The sequence below is a fragment of the Cervus canadensis genome, chromosome 3, assembly GCF_019320065.1.
Source record: "Cervus canadensis isolate Bull #8, Minnesota chromosome 3, ASM1932006v1, whole genome shotgun sequence".
NCBI classification, from domain to species: domain Eukaryota; kingdom Metazoa; phylum Chordata; class Mammalia; order Artiodactyla; family Cervidae; genus Cervus; species Cervus canadensis.
The window spans coordinates 102045228-102068668 of NC_057388.1; the positions used below are offsets into that span (position 1 = coordinate 102045228).

Consider the following 23441-nt stretch of genomic DNA (forward strand, 5'->3'; position numbering starts at 1 on the left):
GGCTCTGCTGCAATACATCTGACTAAGATTCCTCAAAACTGTCAAGGTCAACAAAAAACAAGGAAAGTCTGAGGGGAAAAAAAGACAACAACAAGAAAACCATGAAGAAAAGCACAAGGAGATACAACATCTAAATGTAACACAGGAACCCAACATAGAAAAAGGACACTAGGTTAAAAAGTAATGACACATGAATAAGCTATGGACTTTAGTTAACAACAGTGAATCGACTGTAACAAATGCACATTACTTACAGGTTACTAACAGGGGAACCATGTGCAGGGGCCAGGGGCATACATAGGGACTTTCTGTGCTACCTGTTCAATCTAATCTGTAAATCTGAAACTGTTCTAAAATATATGCCTAGTAAAAATTAATTACATAAGAAGACAGTAAAAAAAGATAAAACAGTATCACTTATACAAAGCATAAGTACATACATACACCCGCCCAAAAATAAAATGATAAAGAAGAAAAACAGAGAAAATTACATGCAACATGTATTACGGACAATATGCAGAGCTTCTAACAATATTAAAAAAAAAAAAAAAGCCAACAACTTTACACAAAAGATGGGCAGTACAGAGAAAAAGAAAGTGAAGAGTTCTTAAATATGCTCAATCTCATCTGTAATAAGAGAAATGCAAATGAAAACTACTCTGGGATATTATTTCTCACCTGTTAGATCAATGAGACTGAGAGAAAACAGGGTACTCTCATCATTACATCTGACATTCCTATGGGGGAGCATTTAGAGGAAACTTTTGAAGCAGTGACTAGGGATCTATCCAAAAGACACACCGACAACATACAAAGAGACACATGCAAAAGTCTCTCCAATCATATCACTGTAGTACTGGCTTAAAAACAGTGAAACATCAGTGGAGTGTATCAGAAAGGCTAGAAATAGATCCACATGTACATGGATAACTGATTTTTGACAAGCTGCAGAGGCAATACAGTGGGGCCAGAATAGCCTTCCTGACAAAGGCTTCTGGAACAACAGGATATCCATATGCAAATAAATGAACATTAATCCATACCCCACATGGTATACAAAAATTAAACCAAAATGGATCACAGATCTAAACGTAACACATATAACTATAAAACTTCTAGGAGGAAGCATTTAAAAAATCTTTGTAATCTTTGTTAGGTAAAGATTTCTTAGATAAAACACTAAAAGCATGATCTATTATAGAAGAGATACGTGGAATAGGCTTCATCAAAATTTTAAAGGTCTGCTCATCAAAAGATATTATTTTCAGGTGGTACTGAGTCTAAATGGGAAGTCTAAGTATAAACTCATGTTATCTTAAAAAAAAAAGCTAGCTTTGTCTATCGAATCAACTCAGTGGCTACAAGAACCCCTTAATGCCTACTTTATGGCCTCTCTCTCTCTTTCTTACTGAAAGAACACACTGGAGATATTCAGTCAGCCAGGAAATGTACAAGACGAAGCCAGGAGTATGTTATAGAAACAGCAAGTATGCTATCAAAGACTGCAGGATTTATATCAAAAAGATCCAGGAGCCAAATTGAATTTCCCTCCCACTGGCCACAGACAGGATACTTTGAGTAGAAATAAAGATAACAGAATGAACTGATAATATGTATCAAATATGATTAAAACCATGTACTTAAGGACAATTAACTGATTCATGTGGAAGAATGCTAGGGAACTAACTTGTTATTCTGAAAACTAGTAAATAAAAGAAAAAAGATTTAAGTGTACATCCTACCTTCCTTTGAGGACTGTTCCATAAGATAGCACAGTAGCTGACCTGAGGGACGCTGATCTTTACAGAGGCATTTCAGGAACAAAATTAAGCACTAGTGGGAGAACAGTTTATCATAGCATCGAGCAACCAGTAATAAATCCATGAAGGTGAGTGATAATCACCAATGGCGTAGAACATCATAATAAAGAGACAACAAATGTCACGATGCAATGTCACCTATTTCAGAACCACCCCCTCCCATTTTTTAATAGTACTGATCACAGGTCTACAATTAACTATAAATTACAGAAACATAAAGGAAAAGAGAATGTATTCAATGATACCCTGCCATGCCATGAACCCAGATTGTGGAAAATTTCAAGGAAAAAATGACAGTTTCCTCAATAAAAGTGCTGAGGCATGAGAAAAGAACAAGAAGGAGAAGAAAAAGAAGAACAGAGAAAGGAACTTACTGATGAAAAGAGAAAACAAAAATATTAACCAACTTCAATGCACAGATCTTGTTTGGATCCCTAATCATATAACAAACTATAAGTACAAGCATTAGTTTTTCAGTCATGTTGGACTCTTTGCAACCCCATGGACTGCAGCCCTCCAGGCTCCTTGGTCCATGGAATTTCCCAGACAAGAATACTGGAGTGGGTTGCCATTTCCTTCTCCAGGGGATCTTCTTGACCCAGGGATCGAACATAAGTCTCCTGCATCGCAGGCAGATTCTTTACTGTCTGAGCTACCAGGGAAGCCCAGAAACAAATCTTAAAACAACAGAGACTATGTAAAAACTGTTATTAAGCAATTATTCTTAACTTTAGTTACTTTAGGTATGGTTTTTAGGAAACCGTTTCTTTTAGAGATACATATAAAATATTTTAATGGTCATAAAAAATAGTACACATTTTGCAAAGCACAAACAAAAGGACAAATTATAGTGGGGTGGTTTCTTGTGTGATAAATATGGAATCACAGGTGAAAATGGGATTTGAACCAACAAATCAAAATCAAACAATGAAACAATCTGACCAATGACAAGGACACGCCAGGAAATATTTGATGAACTCCAACCTTTCCACCTGAAGCCAAACAGAAGCCAAACACAATAAAACAAAAAGCAGTTCTATATATAAGGCCCTATATGTTTTAATTTTCATGAAAATCCTGTGTAGTATCATCCCCAACTTACAGATGAAGAAAGTGAGACTCAGGCAGTCCCCAGGAGTGAGTCAACACAACCTACAGACAAGACCCTAACCTCCCACTCAGAGAGGGGACAGACACGGCCCCCAGATAGCACGTAAATCTGCACAGAATAACTGACACTTATCAGAGCTAGTAAACCACAGGATTATAGACATCACCTGGCTTCTTCAGATACTCAGTCAACTATTCTATAATTAACTATGATATATGGTTTCCTTCTAGCTCCCTTTCTAATGGTTCTGAATGTCTTCCTCTCTTGGAATGTAACTTCTTTCCAAAAGAGTCTTGTTATAATAAACTCCTATTTTGGATATAAATGCAATTTTTCAGGAGAAAGGCATCATGGATAAAAGGAATAAAGGATGAGATTTGCAGCATTAATTTATTTTTTTAATGTTGCACATCAACATTTTTATGCTAAGTAGTAAGTTAGAATTTGGTTCATAAAATTGTTTTAAATGAAGTGTGTGTTCAGGAGAAGGTGATTTTAGAGAATTATGTACTATTTGGCTTTAGAAATGAAATTCTTTATGGCACCCTCCTGGATGATATGCAGTATTAAGTGTTGCTGCTAATAATCTTGTGGCTATATTTAATACTATTCAAAACCGTGTTATGAATGTGACTACAATGAATGGGTGCTTGTAAGGGCAGAAATCTTTCTAGCTAAGACGTACGTTCAATGAACAGAATCTAAGATCTGCATGCTGACTTGTATCAGGGCCAGTCGGCCTAGGCTTGGAGCACTGAAAAGAGCCACTTTGTTTTTCTCAGGAGAGTAGAATGGAGTAACTAAGAATACTGGGCACTAAATGCGCAGGCAGAGCACCTGGGAACATCCCATCTCTGCATCTCCCTGGCTGTAAGCAAGACTTTCAGCTTCAGCGATCTCATCTGAGCAACAGGGAGAAAAGGAACTTCTTCACCCTGGCACGTGCTGAGAATCGGTATCAGCCACTATCGTCATTTCCGTCATTACTAAAGAACCTGGCTGGCTACCCCTTGGTTGATAATTTCTATTATTAACTCAAGGTGAAAAGTCCTATCTAAGAATACAGTGAGGCCCTGTCCCTACTAACAGGTCAGATAATGAGGTATGCAAGTATTTGTCTGAAGGAGTCGGTTTTCAGATACAACTCCATGGACAGTCTCAGGGCTTCCATCAACTCTTTTTTTTTTTTTTTTCGTTTTCTTTTTTTTCCATCAACTCTTAAAATATTTAAAACCTTTAGAGTGTGGAGAAGTGTACATTTTTCTGAAAAGAAGGTTCAGACTTTTTCTCATATTCTCAAACGGGCTCATAACCACCAAAAGCTATAAATCTCTGTCTAACGCTGAAGGATTAAAATCTGAACTCACTAACAGGGCGGCGGAGGTGATCTTCAATTGCCTCTCCAACCTAGCTTCATCCCCTTCATCCATCACCACAGCCTCCTTTTCTATCCCTGAAACATCAGGCTTTCTCTGTTCTCCAAAATGCACAGCTTGGCTTCTGTACCATACACCTCTGCCCACGTCCACTGTTCTCTGTCTTCTGACCTGTTACACATCTGTCTCCTTTTGAGACCACACTCGGACATGAACTTCTCCAGGAATCCTCCCTACCCCTGTCTATGGTACACTGCATGCTGCTTCTCTAGGCTTAAGCAATGGTCTGTATGTATTTGTAACACTGTACTTCTTTTATCTCATTGAAAAAATGATCTAAACAGATTTAGTGAAGTTTTTTGACAGAAACTTACTCATCATCTAGCAAAACAACTGATATAAATAATGTGACGTGATGTGCTCAGTCATGTCTGACTTTTTGTGACCCCGTGGACTGTAGCCTGCCAGGCTCCTCTGTCCATGGAATTTTCTCGGCAGGAACACTGGAGTGGGTTGCCATTTCCTCCTCTGGGGAATCTTCCTGACCCAGGGATTGAACCCGCATCTCCTGCATTCGCAAGTGGATTCTGAGCCACTTGGAAAACTCATCTGATATAATAAACAAGTCCTTGTTAATATGTTGGTTGAATGAATACATGAAAAAATTTCCCAAGTCCTTTCATTTTTCTGAATGCTGGCTCTGTTTCTGGAAATATTTTATAGTGTGAAATATGCTCAGAAAAAATACTAACCTCTATTCATAGCTTTTCAATTACTATTATCAAAATTTCAAAGAGGGCCCACTTCTTAATAGGCTAGTTTCACCCAGGAGAAAATAAATCCTTTCCCACTGTCCCTTGAGCAGCATTTCTGTATATTAAACTTGCCTGATAAAATAAGACCAGTGTTCCCTATTCTGTGCCTTTTACCTTGAGGGCTTCTGGTAGGAGTGAAATTGGCTTCCTATCTTCAGACAACTGGAAAGGCCAACGTGCATGCAATTAATCAATTCTGAGGCTCCTCTATCAACATGACTTTCCAAAAGAGAAAGGCTCGGGCTTCATTATCATTACTATCTCAGCTATAATAGAATATTTTTCTTCCTTGATAAGGAAACTGATTATGTCCATTCACTTCTATTTAAAACCTTATCTACACTCCATAAAGGTGGCAGTGAAGCCTGATTCTGTTAGAGAAGGTTGGCTTTACACTTGCTTAATGAATTTACCTCAGAAAATTGCTCCTTCTACACTGAATGACATCATACTAAGCTCATGAATCATAAATGCAGAAATAGAATTACAGAAGGGAGAGACCTAAAGGGCAATCGGACACGGACTTGGAACCTGGCTTCATTGTTAAATGGAAGACTAACCCTTAACAAGTCACTGCATCTTTCTAAGACCTAGTTTGCTTCTTAAAATCAGGTCCTACTGTCTCCAACTCATAAGATGTTATGAGAGCAAAGTAGTTCTCTCATCAGAAAGTGCAGAGAATAACCTGAGGAACATTTTCAAACATACGTAAGCCACAGCTCAGAGAATTACCTAGTTGGAATTTCCAGTGTGTTCCTTCAAAAAGCTATCAATACACATGGATAAATTACCATACAGAGGTGCATCCACACAATAGTGTTCTAAGCAGCCATGAATAAAAGAAAGAAGATGATCTCTATTACTGAATATAGAGCAGTCTCCAAATTACCTTTCTTTTCTGCAAGGATCTAGAATATTCTGAAAGAGGGTGGTGGTGATGAAGAGGGTAAAAATGAAAACAAGACATCTGATGATAACTTTTTATGAAGCTTTTGACCAGTGTAATTACTTCAAAATAATAATTAAAAAAAGAAAATCTTCTAACTACAAATAAACTGTGACAAGTGAACCTAAGAGTTAAATCTATAGCATAACCACAGAAAGAACAAAATTTATGATTTCAAATGACAAATTTTAGACATAATACTCTGGCTGGGCTATAATTTAAAGACAAATGGAAAGATCTGCAAAGAAATTTTAAATTTCCTTCAGTAGTTTACTGTAGTTTATTTAGTGATAGTTTAGGTATTATAATTTTGAAACTAGTACTATACACTATAGCATAAAACAAGCATGTTATTTATAAAACTACTATTTCAGTAGTTTATTTAGTGATAGTTTAGGTATTATAACTTTGAAACTAGTACTATACACTATAGTATAAAACAAGCATGTTATTTCAAATCAGGAATTTTGAGGGAGGGCCAAAGAAAGAAAAATATAATAATGTGATGAGATGTCTGCAATTTAATTTCAAATGGTCACCCTCCCCTCAAATACATCTATTCACAGATAAAGCATACAATGCTTAAAAAATTTGAAGTGGTTGGGATATGTTGCTTATTATACTATTCTTTCAAATTCTCTGCATATAAGACAATTTTCACAACAAAAAGTTCACTGGGAAAAAGAGAAAGCTATGCAGATGATTCCAGCACCAGCTCCTGAAGGCAGCACTCTCAGGGCATAGAAGAGACTCAAACTGGTTACTCTTCCTTCCTGCTTCTGGGGCCTCCATAAGGTTCAGTGAAATTCAGAGAGGAAGCGGGGATTCTGACAAGACAGCAGGTATGAAGCAAAGGATACAGGACTAGGTTTCAGAAAACCCTCCAGACTGTGGATGGATGTTCCACACACTCACAGTGCTGTTCTATGCAGTTTCCTCATCTGAGAAACGGGAACAACGCACCTGTCTAACTTAAAAGGGCTGCTGAGAATCAAGTGAGATGATGATGAAGGTCCTCTGCAAACTCTAAAAGTATTATTTTGGGTAATTTTCCAGCATTTCCAGTATAGACATTATTTCACAACTCATGCATGGCTCTCAAGAGTCTTCAGTGATGGTTTAATATTCAGCATGCCTTTGACATTCAGAGAATCCAACCTACTTAACATCGCATCAGCAGTGTCTCCATCTGCTTCAGTAGACAACATGAAATTGGGGGCATCCCGGTGTTCTCTTTTCTGTCCAAACTTACCATTTTCACTCTCTCTCAGTCTCTCGTTCATCTTGATTATACTCTGCTTTGCTAATTCGCTTCCTGATTCATATATATTTTGATAAATTTTATTGTTATATTATAACATATGCATCAAAGTCAAATATTCTAATTCTGATGATGATAAAGTATTAAAGGACTAAGAGGAGCTTTTAAAAGACTAATATATATGGAATAGTGGTTTTCAGGAAAAAAAAAAATCCTCCTCCTCCAAAAACCTTCCGCTCAGTCAGATTGGCTTGGAAAAGGTAAGACTCTTGGGGGGTGTGTGTGTGTGCACGTACAGTGTGGTAAGAGTTGCTAAGTCATGTCCGACTCTTTGCAACCCTATGGACTGCAGCCTGCCAGGTCACTCTGTCCATGGGATTTCCCAGGCACGAACACTGGAGTGGGCTGCCATTTGCTCCTCCAGTAGAGCTTCCTGACTCAGGGATCAATTAGATGTGTTATATGGATGTGTGTGTATGGATGAGAGTGAGGGACCTGAGCCACTCCTTGAAAGAGCTTCAACATACGCAGCATGAATGCATGGTTTGAATAAGTACCCTTGAATCCCAGCCCTCCTAGCTTAAGTTTACTTGGATAAATATTCCATTTTTTCTTCAATTTTGATTGCATTGGAACAAATAAGATCAAAATGCTCCCCAACTCAGAGGAAAAAAGAAATCTTAATTGGATGAGAAGTCATACAACTCGGCTGGAACTGTATGAAGCTCTTTATACAGAAGCTTTCACTGGTGCCAACCTTCTTCCCAGAGGCTCATTTCATTTCCCTGCTGGTAACACTCAAATCACTTCACAGTTCATTGATACTGCATTGGCAACCCTTTGTTTCAATCAAAGGAAGACGCTGAAGCAATGCTCAGTTGAACTAAGTAAACAAGACACAGTGTACTAGTGTCCTTGCCAGAGAGGACTGGGGAAGGGGGGGGTAGAGGGAAATATGACACTCAGCATCCAATATTCCATGACTTTCCCCAGGATTGGATTAGGATAAATTATGATGACAGGGCTGAGACAAACGCTGATGCTCTCTCTTCTATTCTTTCACTGCATACAGCACTCTCTCGGATCGCATCAAGACTTCTAACCTGATTCTCTGTCACTCATGGTTGAAAACAAAAGGCCACTGTTCAAATAAGTTTTTAAACAGTTTCCATGGAGACTGAATTTTATTTTTCCTTCCTTGCTGCTTTGGAATCCCTAAGGGATCGCCATAGGTTTTTGCTGATGGGCATCTTTCTATAAATCTCCCTGAATGAAAGACTTCTTTAAGGTCAAAGAACTTGTATGTTGTGTGGGTGAGCGGTGGGCATCAGGGTGGACATTTCTCACCTTCAGCCTTGAAGTGTCACTGTATTCAGGTTGCTTTAAAATCTACCACCCCTGCCACCATCTTCCTCATGTGTTTGCTCGAGAATTAGCACACCTGCACTTCCCTTGGTGCTCCAGTGGGTGAGACTCTGCCTGCCAATGCAGGCCACAGATTCAATCTTTGGTCTGGGAAGATCCCACACGCTGCAGAGCCCATGGGCCACAATTATGAGGCTCACAATCTAGAGCTTGCAGCTTGAGCCGCAACTACTGCAACGTGCTATAACCACTGAAGCTGACAGACCCTAGAGCCGGTGCTCTGCAACAACAGAAGCCGTCGTGATGAGAAGTCTGCACACCGCTATCAGGGGGTAGACCCCCGCTTGTTGCAATTAGAGAAAGCTCACACACAGCAACGAAGATGCAGCACAGGCAAAAGTAAGAAAATAAATAATTTTTTAATAAAAATAAGAGAGAAGTACAAACCACAGCCACTGAAAGAAGCTATTGCTCCCCAGGTGAACTTCCAGCAAACTAGGAAGAAAGCATCCGCCAAGAAGGAAATAAGTAGATGAAGTTAGAGTCTCTGACTGCCAACCTGGGATGCCCAGGCACCCTGTATTTCACAAGGGGCGGCAACAATGAACACTCCTGATGATGAGAATAGTATGTGGGACCACCTAAAATTTCTATTTATTTGGACTTGGCTTGGCCGCCTGATGCAAAGAACCGACTCATTTGTAAAGACCCTGATGCTGGGAAAGATTGAAGGCAGGAGGAGAAGGGGATGACAGAGGATGAGATGGTTGGATGTCATCACCGACTCAATGCACATGAGTCTGAGCAAGCTCCGGGAGCTAGTGATGGATAAGGGCCCTGGCGTGCTACAGTCCACGGGGTGGCAAAGAGTTGGACACGACTGAGGGACTGGACTGAACTGAACCACTGGATGAACTAAGTGTGGCTGTTGTTATTTCACCTTTGATTAAAAATGGGCAACTCTGTGTTGTTGTTGTTTTTTTTGTCAAAGAGATTTTTTTTTTCATTTATTTTTATTAGTTGGAGGCTAATTACTTTACAATATTGTAGTGGTTTTTTGTCATACATTGACATGAATCAGCCATGGATTTACATGTATTCCCCATCCCGATCCCCCCTCCCATTACAGCATACTAACACATATATATGTTTTTTAAGGTTTAGAAAATGAGAGAAGTTACAACCTAATAAATTTTGTTTTATGGATAAACTGCTTGGGGCCCATAGAGGAAAAAAATGATTTCAAAAAGTGATGAAAGGAGTCCAGATGAGGGAAGTTCAGAGAAGCTTATTTGGAAATTCTGTGCAGGTAACACAGAATTTGAGTAGGGGTCACTTGAAAAGAAGAGGGTGACTTCAATAGAGAATATTTGGGGGCAGAGAAGGGAGTGATTGTGGTCAGTTTGGAAAACAAGAGACAGGTCAGTTTCCTGAGGTCATGTAACACTAGAAGATGATGGACCAGAAAGAAGGAGATGTCAAGGTCTGACTCAGAGCTTTACACCAGTGCCCAGACCAAGGTGCCCACGGAAAGAAGGGCCTGTCAGGACTGTGGAGCTGGGCATAGGCCACGAGCACCTTCTGCTTGCTTTGGAAGAGAATACGGAGTTAGAACAGGTCACGACATACTTCACCAGCATTTAGTGAGACAATTAGGGCCCATGCATGTGTGACCCTTCACAGAGGTGCAGTGTGACAGCAGCACTCCAGGCTGTCCTGGAGAAGAAATAAAAACACGGTCCCCAAGACATTCGTGCTCTGGTTTTGAACTTGGAAAATGGGCTCACCAAAATAATTGTGTAGGCCATCATTAGTTCCCAGGTTAGTAAAAAAAAAAAAAAAATGCAACTGCTTATGAGGGAACAACAAAAAAAGGCAAACAATAATAAAGAGAAATATATTTCTACCTCCTTTCCCATTTAATATTCAACCAAAGTAACTTGGCTTCTACCCATATTTTACCATGAAAACTGTACCTTATCAGGTGCCAAACTCATTATATCATTTCTTTTTTTTTAAATTATTGACACCCTTGCTGATCACTCCCTGGTCTCTTAAAACTCCAAACCACCTTGGTTTCAGCATCACTCTCTTTTAGTTCTATTTCTTCTCCTTGAAGGCTTCCTAGAGTTCTACCATTTGCCATGGCTCTTTTCATTCTATACCTTCCTTCCAGGGTGATAAGTCCAGTTCCAAGTTTTTAGTTACGACATACATGTGATGATTCTTATGGTATTACCACCAGGCCATGCCAAATACATACATTTCCTGCCACCCTTTTAGGCAATTCTACTCATTTCCAAAGAAAGACCAATCTCTTTACATCTGAGATCAGCTGGCCATCTTCCCATTTTTTCCTGTTCTCATATTCTTTGCTTCAAAGAAAGACAACACCCATTTGCCTAATCCCAGTCCTTGCATTGACTCCCTCCTCTGTGTTCCTGCAAAGACTTTTGAGTCCACATCCCAAGGAACTCTACCATCCTTTCTTCACACCCATGCTTACTTAAGTTTACTTACTCATCATTTCCTTCTTGGATTGCTATATTAGTTGAATGGCCTCCATCTCTACCGTAATCAATTTATCCTTCACATTGCTACCAAACTATCTAAAATGTTAACCTAATGCTATTTCCTTGATAAAAATGCTGAATACCGAAACTTGGCCCTCAATATAAAGACCATCTTCCTGAGAATGCAAACAAGCCCCTCATGATCTAGAACCTTAATTCTAGCTGCATCTCCTATGGCTCCCCAGGATCCAGCTTTTTAGATTTCCCACAAAGGTGGCAAGTTCTCTAAGACTCCTTTGCCTTTTGACATTAAAGGTCACCCATTCATTCATAATCTGGCTTTGCCCAATCTTAGATGCGGCGTGGAGAATCTTTGATCTTAGTTGCAGCATGTGAAATCTCAGTTGCCACATATGAGATCTAGCTCCCTGACCAGGGATGGAACCCAGGCCCCCTACATTGACAGCATGGAGTCTTAGCCACTAGACCACCAGGGAAGTCCCACATTAAATTTCTTCATTCCTTTCTTTGTCTAACTACTCATCAGCTAGTATCTCCCTGAGACACTGTGCACATTCTCACCATAAGCCCTGGGCCCAATCTGGATTAAATGTTTTTTCCGTGCTGTTCTCATAGCACCCAGCGTTTCCTCATAATGAGTGTAAATTTTGCTATTTATTCTTCCATCCTTTCCTCTGAAGTCTACATAGCAGAACAGAAGCAGTGCCTTTTACTTCTACAGATACACTACCCATCACTGTGTATACCACATCACTGGTGCTTAAAGAATGTTTTTTGTTGAAGCATTCTATGCTGTACATCAGGCTTCCCTGGTGGCTCAGCTAGTAAAGAATCTGCCTGCAATGCAGGAGACATCAGCTCGATTCCTGGATCAGGAAGACCCGCTGGAGAAGGGATAGGCTCCCCACTCCAGTATTCATGGGCTTCCCTGGTGGCTCTGATGGTAAAGAATCCACGTGCAGTGTGGGAGACCTGGGTTCGATCCCTGGGTTGGGAAGATCCCCTGGAGGAGGGCATGGCAACCCACTCCAGTATTCTGGCCTGGAGAATTCCATGGACAGAGGAGCCTGGTGGGCTACAGTCCATGGGGTCACAAAGAGTCAGACACAAATGAGCAACTAAGTACAGCACATGCTGTACATCAACAAAAACAGAATCAGTGGAAGAGAAAACAAGCCTATAAAATAAACACTTTGTGAGTGTGTCGTTTCACTTCTTAAAGAAAGCTAGTTTCATAAAACATGGGCAAAATCACAGAGGGAAAGTTCCTACAGAGATCTAAAGGGGATATTAGGCTGCTTACAAAATGAGAATTGCACGGCTCTACAATTTTGTTGTCTTTCTGCAAATTAAAATATAACGTTTGCAAATACGTTCATCTGTATTTGCGAAGCACAAATAGACACAGATGCAGAGAACAGACGTATGGATACTGGGGGTTGGGGGAAAGGAGGATGAACTTGGGACACTGGGATTGACATCTATACACTATTGATCCTATGTATAAAATACATAACTAGTGAGAATTTACTGTATAGCACAGGGAACTCTACTCAATGCTCTGTGGTGACCTAAACAAAGAAAATCCGAAGAAGAGGAGATACGCGTATACAGTATGGCTGATTCACTTTGCCGTACTGCAGCAACTGATACAACATTGCAAAGCAGCTAAAGTCCAATAAAAATTAATAAAAAAGGATGTCGTTAAAAATATCATATTAGTACATTGTTCAACAACAGAAGAGGTTTTTGTTTTATGTTTTTTAAGTGCCCTGCAGTGGAAGAGGAGGAAAAGCACATAGACAGGGAGACGGGAGGAGGAGTGTAGAGACACTTTGCTGGAAAGCGGGGCGAGGTCTGAGGGAGGGAAGGAAGGGGGTGCTTAGGGCAGCTGTGTCGGGGGCAGTCCCTGTGGGGAAGACGCTGCTGCCCTGGTGTATGGAGCAGACAAGCAGAGAAAAAGCGCCAGCAAAGCGATGAGACCCTCTGAAGAGAGTCTAGGTCAGACACTGAGTGGAAGGACCTCCCGGAGAAGGAAGCCTAGCCGGGCCCAGGACAGAGGAAGGGAGCGGGGTGAGCGGCTTGCCTTGTGGAAGAAGAAAGCGAGACAGGGCGAGCTCTGTGTGACAGGCCATTTACAGACATGAAATGCCCCAGTGGCCCTTTGTTAGATATCACTGCATGAAATCTACTTCATTTGCAGCATAAATTTCCTCTCAAAGAAATGCAATGCATAACCCTGAGCAAATCATTTTACCTGTAAGTCCCTGCCATTGCTCATCTATAAAATGACCTCTAAGGCTTTATACTATTTACACTAATATTGAATGGCTGTATGCTTCAGGATAAATTATACAAAAGATTCTAAGATGCTAAGCCACAACAAAAATTGAGAAGATATAGGAGGAGAATGAAATAATAATTTTAAAGAAAGGAATTATAAGTGGATAATAAATAATGAGAAGATTATCAGTGCTGTCTATAGGGTCTAATCATTCTGAGAATCACTTCTCTGAGCTATCACTGATGAGAGGGGGCTGGATGTGTGGACAGACAAGACTCAAACCCTCGGTTCTCTGCAGAAACCATCATGCATACCAAATTTACATCATGAATATTCAGTTTTTCTCTATCAGACTATTAACATCTTTCTATCATATTCATTACCAATATTACAAAGGTATAATGGAGACAGCGTCAGGACTTTATACAGTAAATAACAGATCTAGTGAGATTAAAAAAAAAAACAAGCAGTAAGAAACATGACTATGATCAGAAGGAATTAATATTTATAACATATTTAGAGGTTTGTTCAACTGAGTTAAAAACCGACAGCATCCGTTCTGTAACCATTCTCTTGTACATCAGATACTGGAATCGTAAACAGGAATCACCAAATGAGGTTTAGGATAATGCAAAAGGCACACCTTATTAACTCTCGGACATCTCATTTCTTGGTCATAAATCCTATTAACTTGTATTACCAACTGCCATAAAACTTGGAGATAAAAGATAATTTATGCTCAGTGTACAGAAGCTAATGTTTCTGGAATTCTGGGAAGCACAGGACCAGAAAATGAGCAAGTGTGTGCGTGAGATCAGCAGCCATTCACACTGCATGGTGAGTGTGACAAACACACTCTCAGCACCTGGCTGTCTTCACGAGGAACACAGCCTAACCCGTCACTGACATCAGTGGGGTTTCATGGCTAAAATGTCTCTCACCAATTTCATAAAATCTGCTCAAAGGGCATGATGTCTTGTTAACAACACCTTTTTTTTAGAAGTAAAAGAGGGATGCTTGCTCTTCAGGGAGGAGCTGTTAGGCATTCTATTTTTAATTTGCTACTTTAAAATGGCAGTTTGAACATCTCTTCAAGCAAGCCCTACCTACTGCGGTTTTCATTTATAATGACATCTGACCCCACAGCAAGTGAAATATGCCAAAATACAATCAAATAGACATTATCTACTAAAAGTCAACCTGCTAAAAACTTCCAGTCTTCCAAATTTATATAGACCTGGAACTACACTATTGTCTCCTTGTTTTAAAATCCAATTTATAATGAACAAAAAACAAATCATAGGAAGGGGGCTGAAAAGAGAATTAGATGAAAGATTTTAGGCTGCAACAATCCATACAACTTCAAGCAAATGCACTCAAGACATACAGGCTGGTGACAAATGACTAATATACCTTTAATGAATGAAGGATGATGGTTTATTTATATGGCAGTCTCACCAGAGTCCTGCATGTAGACTCTCCAAAAGAAACGCAGAACACTACAGAAACACTAAGATGACTTGAGGGTAGGGAGGCTTTTTCCGAAAAATCAGAAGCACATTTTAGTTTCATGGCCCAGGGGTATCCCAGGTACTCATCACAGAGCAGATACAGCACTAAAACATTTTTATCAGCCGAAGACCATGTCTCACTCCTCCTGCTATAATCTTAAATTTCAGACAACCTAGAATCATAGAGCCAATTCTAGAAGACGCTGGCCTCAAAAACAATACTCAAATGATAATTAACATTTATATTGAATTTTTAGTTCAGTTCAGTCGCTCAGTTGTGTCCAACTCTTTGTGACCCCATGGACTGCAGCATGCCAGTCCTCCCTGTCCATCACCAACTCACAGAGCCTACGAACATCACAGCATCGGTGATGCCATCCAAACATCTCATCTTCTGTTGTCCCCTTCGATCTTTCCCAGCATCAGGGTCTTCTCAAATGAGTCAGCTCTTCATATTAAGGTGACCAAAGTATTAGAGTGTCAGCTTCAGCATTAGTCCTTCCAAAGAATATTCAGGACTGATTTCCTTTAGGATAGACTGGTTGGATCTCCATGCAGGCCAAGGGACTCTCAAGAGTCTTCTCCAGCACCACAGTTCAAAAATATTGATTCTTTGGAGCTCAGCTTTCTTTATAGTCCAAATCTCACATCCATACATGACTACTGAAAAAACCATAGCCTTGACTAGACGGACCTCTGTTGGCAAAGTAATGTCTCTGCATTTTAAAATGCTGTCTAGGTTGGTCATAACTTTCCTTCCAAGGAGTAAGCTTGTCTTTTAATTTCAAAAACAATACTCAAATGATAATTAACATTTATATTGAATTTTAGCACTTTGTATGTATTTTAGTGGTTTGATAATAACCTCATTTAATCTGCTTAAATGGACAAAGATTTTTTTGTAGGTAGATTTTGTTATAATTGAGGAAAACACGTGGTATTATTTTTGTTTAATTTCAGGTTGTAGCTACAAGGTGGGATATACCCTTAAAGTGCAACCAAGATTACTCTTATCTGAAAAGAATGTTGTAGAGAACATACACACACACACATATACAATAGATAATGCCCAGTCTGTGGACTGTGACTTGTTTAACGAGTGTCATTTCCATCTTAGTCCAATAATCCCATGAAGGAGGAAATGTAGTGGAATGGAACAACTGTTGAGTCAAAACACTGCTGTGTGACCATATGACCTGTCCTGCTTTCCTCCTCCCAGGATTGTTATGAAGCTCAAATAGAGGCTTCTTATAAAAGTCCCCAAATTATCTCCTTTCCTGAGACCAGTTGTCTGATGACTTTCAACTAAAAAGTACATTTAAAAGACTTTGAAACTTTTGTTTGTCACTGAAGCATACCAGATTGATTTCTTCAGTCTAGTTTTAAGTTTCGAAACACTTGCAAATGGTTTCAATTTGTTTATGGTGTGCCCATCCTGACTATGACTACAATAAGCCCTATTAACCAGTAACAGCATCCCACAGACATCCATCCTCAACATGCACACTACCGAATACAGATGTGTGCTTTATTACATGTGCAACATATAACATGGAGATATGTGAAAACACATATGACATAGTCATTTTATCTCCCATGGTACATATCTCATTTCTAGGATGTAGGCTGAATCTCTGCAATAATTTTAATATAGCTTTTAACAGATTTTTGGTGTTAATCACATTTCATAAGTATACCATTAAAACTGCTTAAAAATATGGTAGAGTATATAAGACTGATTGGTATCTTAAGCCCTCAAACACACTCATTTTGGGTTTTGCAGTTGTCCTGGAAGCTGACTACTCTGTCATACAGAGTAAAGTAAGTCAGAAAAACATATGAGGTGTATTAACGCATATGGGTGGAATCTGAAAAAGTGGTACAGATTATATTAACTACAAAACAGCAACAGAGACACAGACGTAGAGGGAAAAAAAGTATGGCTACCAAGGAGGGATGATGGGGAGGGGTGGGATGAATTAGGGACTGGGACTGACATATGTACATTATTGACACTGTGTATATAATAGGTAACTGATGAGAACCTACCGCACGCACAGGGAACTCTGCTCAGCGCTCTGCTGCGGCTACACCGCGTCCCCAGGGGCTGCAGCCGGCAGGCTCCTCTGTCCATGGGATTCTCCAGGCAACAGTGCTGCAGTGGGTGCCAGGCCCTCCTCACTCAGTGCTCTGTGGTGACTAAATGGGAGGGGACCCACAAACGGGGGGATGTGTGTATACGCATGGCTGCACAGTAGGAAGTAACACAACACTGGGAAGCAACTGTGCTCCAGAACAAAGAACAAGCGACTGAGAAGCAGGCACCCAGCATGTGTGCCTGCTTAGAGGCACCTGCTAAGCCACCAGACCAAAGTCTGGGCTCAACATTCTCACCGCTCCATGTGATGGAGGGTGTGATCTTACATGAGCTTTCTGCTTCACACTACGCAATCATTACTCACTTAGGATAAGATAATTATCCAGCTGTTTCAATAAGACAAAAACAAACAGACCAGAAAGAGATCCTAGAGGGCCTGGTGGCTTAGACAGTAAAGCATCTGCCTTCAGTGCAGGAGACCCAGGTTCAGTCCCTGGACGGGAAAGATCCCCTGGAGAAAGGAATGATAACCCACTCCAGTAACCTTGCCTGGAAAACTCCATGGACAGAGGAGCCTGGAGGGCTACAGCCCACAGACTCACAAAGACTGAGCGACTAACACACTCATGGTATGTTAGGCACACTCATCATGATCACTATGTTTGGGGAACTGTGGAGTCTCCTCTTTAATGATTAAACTTTGACACATATTACCAATGAAAAGAAAAGATGATTACAATACTATACATTTTGTGTAGGGTCACGATCCCAGACTTTCTCTCCCAACATCGGCTTCTGGTCCTCTGACAGAGACAACGTCCTATGCTCAGCCCTCTTTCCAGCCCACGGCCTTCCTCTCTTAGACGACCTCACACTGCGCTGGGGAAGAGTAACTGCGCTCCCACCAAAGGCGACACAGCCACTGCCAGGCCTGGCTTTTAAAAACATGTGGTATCTGGTGGTCCCGGAGTTGAGACTTTGCACTTCCAAAGCAAGGGGCGTGGGTTCAATCCCTGGTTGGGGAAGTAAGATTACACATGCCACACAGCCAAAAAATAAACACATTTATAAAAATTTTAAAGAAGAAAACATGCAGTGCCACTCCTTATACTTATTTTTTTATCCCTGCTGCCTCAATGTGTCCCAGTTGGCTCAGATACGAAGTGGACCATACCCCCCAAACCACAGCACATTCTCCATGAATGAGAAAAAAAAATTAAGCTTAATCTCAGTTAAGCCTCTGAGATTTGGGGATTAATTATCACTGCAACATACCCAAGGTAGATTAGTACCCTGGCCAATTGACAACAACAAAAAGCTAAAAAAAAAGGGGGGGGGGATCTTTCAAAATGCATCAAACATCTCCCCCCGACCAAAGAATACTCAAAACCCCAAAACTAGATTTTGATTGAAAAGGAACACCAAATCTAACTTTTATCTTACTTGCATTTGATTTTTTTTTACCAAATCATGAACTTGCACTTCAATTTCTCCAGCCTCCAAGTGTGGAAGGTCATCAAGAGAGTGAGCTTGAGCAAGGTAGGAGTGTAAAAGGAGACTGCACGGCTTAAGTAGAGACAACAAAGATGAATAGAAAGAACACTCCCACGGGAATGCTAGGAAAACTGCTGACCAAATTCTGGATGAGAAGAGGAACAAGTCTCCCTGGGGCATCTGTAATCAGAAGTCAAACTCCCAGCAGAATTAGCTTCAAAATATATACCACCTAGATGGTCCCCAAAAAATCTCAAACAAAAGGTCTTAAGCTTTTAGTGTCTATAAATAACTGGGCTAGAAGTCCACTCCAGAGTCTCCTTGAACTCACTCTTAACTCCTATTTCAAGTAATTCCCACAGGTAAAGTTCCCAGAAATACGAGGTCACAGAGAAAAATCACAAAATACAGAATGAAATCAAGGTTACAAAATATAAAAGGAAAAAAGAACAGAAAAGACAGCTAACTTATAAAGACTGCAGATAGCAGAATTATTCTGGACTATAAAGAAAGTACAACAATTACATTTTAAGAGTTTTTAAAATGTGAGTAAGAGGAAAGTATATAAGAGAGATGAATCATGACAGGAATTTAAAAGCCTTTGGTACAAAAAGGATAAGTTCAGTAGCAAAATAGAAGCGCTAAAGCAGAAGTGTGAAGTGGTTTGCATAGGTGAAGAGGAACTTCAGAATGCGGCCCAGAGAAACTAAGAAAATATGAAGCAGAAGTTTTGAGATATATGTGATGCAATTAGAGGAACATATATATATAAATATATATACACACACACATATATACACACTCAATTGGAGTTGCAGATACACACTCAATTGGAGTTGCAGAAGAAGAAAGAAAGAGAATGTGATGGGACAATATTTGAAACCATAATGGCTGTGAGTTTTCCAAACTGAGGACAGACAGCAATCTATAGATGGAGAATTAATTCTAAGAAATCTCAAGCTGAATACATTTTAGGAAGTCCGTATTTATACAATGAAGGTACAGAACACCACTGACAACGAAAAGATCTTAAGAGCAGAAGTCATTTTTAGACATGGCTTTTACTATCAGTTGATGTTCCAACTTTACTTTTCAAAAATTATCCTATGATATCTAGTTATTTCTTAGCCAGAGTATTTACAGAGACAAGTTTACAGAGACAAGTTACAATTGACTATTTCAGTGTTCATAGAATCATATAAATAAAATCATAATAAAACAATAAAGCTCAAAGCTTCACAACTGTAAAGAGTTTCACACTTCAGAAAGTGTTGGGAAATTATAAGTATTTAACAAAGACCTAATTAGAAATCTAAGAAGCAAATCTGTACAGGTCAGACTGCTAACTGAACTATGTTAATGACTTTGCCATATCTTATGGCAAAAAACTTCACACTCTAGTATATATCATTCAAGGCTTTTCACAGTCAGGATCTAAACGAGTCTTCTGGACCTCAGAGCCTTCTGAGTCTGATATTTCGGTATTTTCCATATGGCTGCTCAGTATTACCCGTAGATCCCACAACATGCCCTGCAGCTCTGCCTTTCTTTAGTGGCTCCTTCTAACTGGAATGCCTTTCCCATCATTTCCCATAACAGAGATCTACTCATCCTTCAAGGGTCTGTTGAAACGTAAGCTCAACAAAATGCATGTTCCATGAAAGCAAGGGTTTTGCTCTTGCTGGCTGCTGTATCCTCGGAAAAGTACCTGACACATAGCAGGTACTCAGTAAATATTTGTTGAGTTAATTGATTGAATAAAATGTAAATGCCTCTGTAAGTATTTCCTTACCACACCCATGACCAGATTATACAATCTTTCATCATCTTTATGTCCTAAACTTTCAGTCTTGCTTTATGTTTGTGTTTAATAAATGTCTCCTTCACTGGACATGTACTACAGATCTTTAGAACTATAGTTCTGAAGAACCTATGTTACTATTTCTGTTTAATCTTCAATTACCCAGCAGTGTAACAGGTAGGCAGCAGGCGCTCCGGAACTATTTGCTGACCAAATAAATGGACAGCATGAAGTTTGAAGACTGAATTCTTCAACTTCCTTTTCACATCTCACAGAAAGTGTTCCAGAAAGCAACAAAGCCAGGCAGTGCAAAAACAAAAAAAAGGGGGGGGTGGACAACAACGCACCAGTGGCTCAACAATGGTGAGCATGCATTATAACTTGCCATATTAACCACACAACAATTTTTAGGTAATGACAAGCTACAGATGGTGAACAGCAGATGGAGTGGAAGCAAAGCTATATGTAGCACATTACAATGAGAGGCAAAAAAGAAAAAACAACAACAACTGTCCACTGTTTTTAAAAAATATTACCAAGTTATTATTTTTCAAACTGAAATACACCCATCAACCTCATAAAACATGTTTATATAATAAGATTTCTGTTCTAAGCACTACAATGATAGAAAATTCCCTTGCTGTTTATCATGGGAAATGAATGACATCATCATGAAAGTGAAATTAACAAGCAAGCAACTTATGAACAGTAAAAGCTAAAGACTTTAAGTACCTCACCAAAATCAAATACAGTTTCCAATTACGACAGCACTGAAAGTATTCGAGAATTCCGTTTGAAATACTTGCCAAGCTTTGTGCTTCCTCTGCTGAGATTTTTCTCAAGTGGCACTCATATTTAGCTGCTCAAAATGCTAAAATGCTACATTTAATTGTTAATCACTTTAATTAAAAACCTTATTTTCTTTCTTTGGTTTTGTTTTTCTAAGTACAACAAAATGAAACTTTTGCAGCTTCTCTTCCACCTATTTCCCCTTAAGTGACCGGAGGCAGTCAAACTTGTCAACTTTACTCAGTTGAAACACATGAACTGGGCGGATTTTCAGCTTACCTAAAAAATCTTACAGGTTTTGTAGAAGCAAAGTGCAGACACTGTATTTAATGCTCACTTACCGGTTGGAGCAGGTAGATGAGAGATTCCTCTTGGATTACTATAATTGGCAAAGAAGTTATTTGAGGCGCTTGGAACAAAGTGCTCACGGACGCCATGATCTGGTCAAAACGTCCAGCAAGTCCTCCCAACGTCACAATCACCTCTACCTAAGAAACCACAGGAAAATCGGCAGGCATATATTTAAGGAATTTAAAGTGATTAAATAGCATTGAATACTTCCATAGAGCTTTCAATACTCTCTCTTATTAGATAAGCCATGAAGAAACAGCAGACATTGACTGTGTTGTTCGGATGAAGGAATTAAGTCCAATGATAAGTAGCAGTCAGCTTCTGAGAGCAACGTTTTTGGTACAAATCGTAAGTTTTTCCCATTTGCCTATGCAGATGGAAAACTAGCCAACTCGTCCTTTAAAACTCTGCTCCATGTTTCTTCCACATGGAAGTCTTCCTAATCCACAGCTGATGCTGATCCCATCTACCCACATAGCATCCCTGTGGCCACATTGATGATACACAGCACCCAACAGTGAGTGAGCCTGTTGTATAGGTCTGAGGTCTGTCATTGCCCCCACCACAATCCAAGTATGTTAAAGACCTGAACTGTCTTCACTGAACATAGCAAGTTGCCCAAATTCTCTGTACCACATTTTTCTGTTCGCATGGAAAAACTGGCTAACAATGGCCAATTGATAGGGTTGTTCTGGGGATTAAATGAGGACACTAAATAGGTTAATAAGTGCAAAGACTTAAAACATGTTCACAACACAGTGGTTGTTTAAAACGTGTCAGCCGCTCTTCCACTGTATTATTTTTGGTGTTATTACATTTATATTACTATTACTATGTGTATTATTGTTACATGTCATTTGGTATGTTATTTTCTTCACTTGACACTTTACAGAAAGCATCTCCTATCATTACCGTGTAGTTTATTTAAATGTTTCCCTATTGTGGGTAGCACATTTCCATAATATTTATACATAAAATTACTGTGATGCTTTCCTAACTTATAAAAACAATGGTTGAAGAATGGCCACAGAGCAGTGGAAGGGTGCAGGGCCACAGTCTCCTCTGGCCGAAGGTCTTAAGGAGAAGGAAAGAGAGGTGTTGCCTGGTCTCTTTGATTTGGCTAGTCAGCCTGATCTTCTCATGTATCAGCAGAGTCAAAGCTGCTATACTGATCATGAAAACGGAAAAGCTGGAGAGCTTAATCAAAATATTCTAAGTAAGAAATAGAGTATTTCCTGCCATATCAGCAAACAAGTATGTCACAGTCAACAGTGATTCCTGCCCTCCAAATATGAACCCCTGAGTCCTAGGGGTACTCAGGAAGGAGAACAGTGCCTGCTCAATCTGGCAGGCTTCAGGGTACAGCCACTCCCTATGGTGAGCACAGAGGAGCTCAGGATGTGATCAATGACCAACACAGGATACTGGCCTCAGAGAGCTGAGAGGCATACGGGAGGAATGATTTCAGTGAGCCCAGACTCTTGCATCTTCCCATGCACAGAAACGTGCCTAATCCCTTAACTTAGGCTATCTGTTGTTGTCAGTCACTCAGTTTTGTCTGACTCTTTGCGACCCATGGACTATAGCCCGCCAGAGTCCTACATCCATGGGATTTTCCAGACAAGAATACTGGAGTGGGTTGCCATTTCCTTCTCCAGGGGAATCTTCCCGACGCAGGGACTGAGCCCAGACTGCCCACATTGCAGGCAGGTTCTCTACTGTCTGAGCCACTTGGTTTTCTTTAATTAGTTTTTTAACTTCTTAAATTTAATTAAATTTTCTTTAATTAACCTTTTGATGTTCAGACTACCTGCCCTTTGCTGAAAAACTTCTATATAACCTGGCTCCTCCTCCCCTCCTGACAGCAGTTCTCTCAGGGCCACTT

At 39.9% G+C, this 23441-nt stretch overlaps 1 protein-coding gene across 4 annotated transcripts in view; it reads right to left on the reverse strand.

Moving 5' to 3' along the window:
• The window catches only part of TPK1 (thiamin pyrophosphokinase 1), a 354923-nt gene that overhangs the window by 127507 nt on the left and 203975 nt on the right, over positions 1–23441 (reverse strand). For all 4 annotated transcript variants that reach the window (XM_043463952.1, XM_043463953.1, XM_043463950.1 and 1 more), the window contains exon 7: positions 21547–21693. In XM_043463952.1, coding sequence (XP_043319887.1) covers positions 21547–21693 — 147 coding nt within the window. The remainder of the gene's footprint in view (positions 1–21546; positions 21694–23441) is intronic.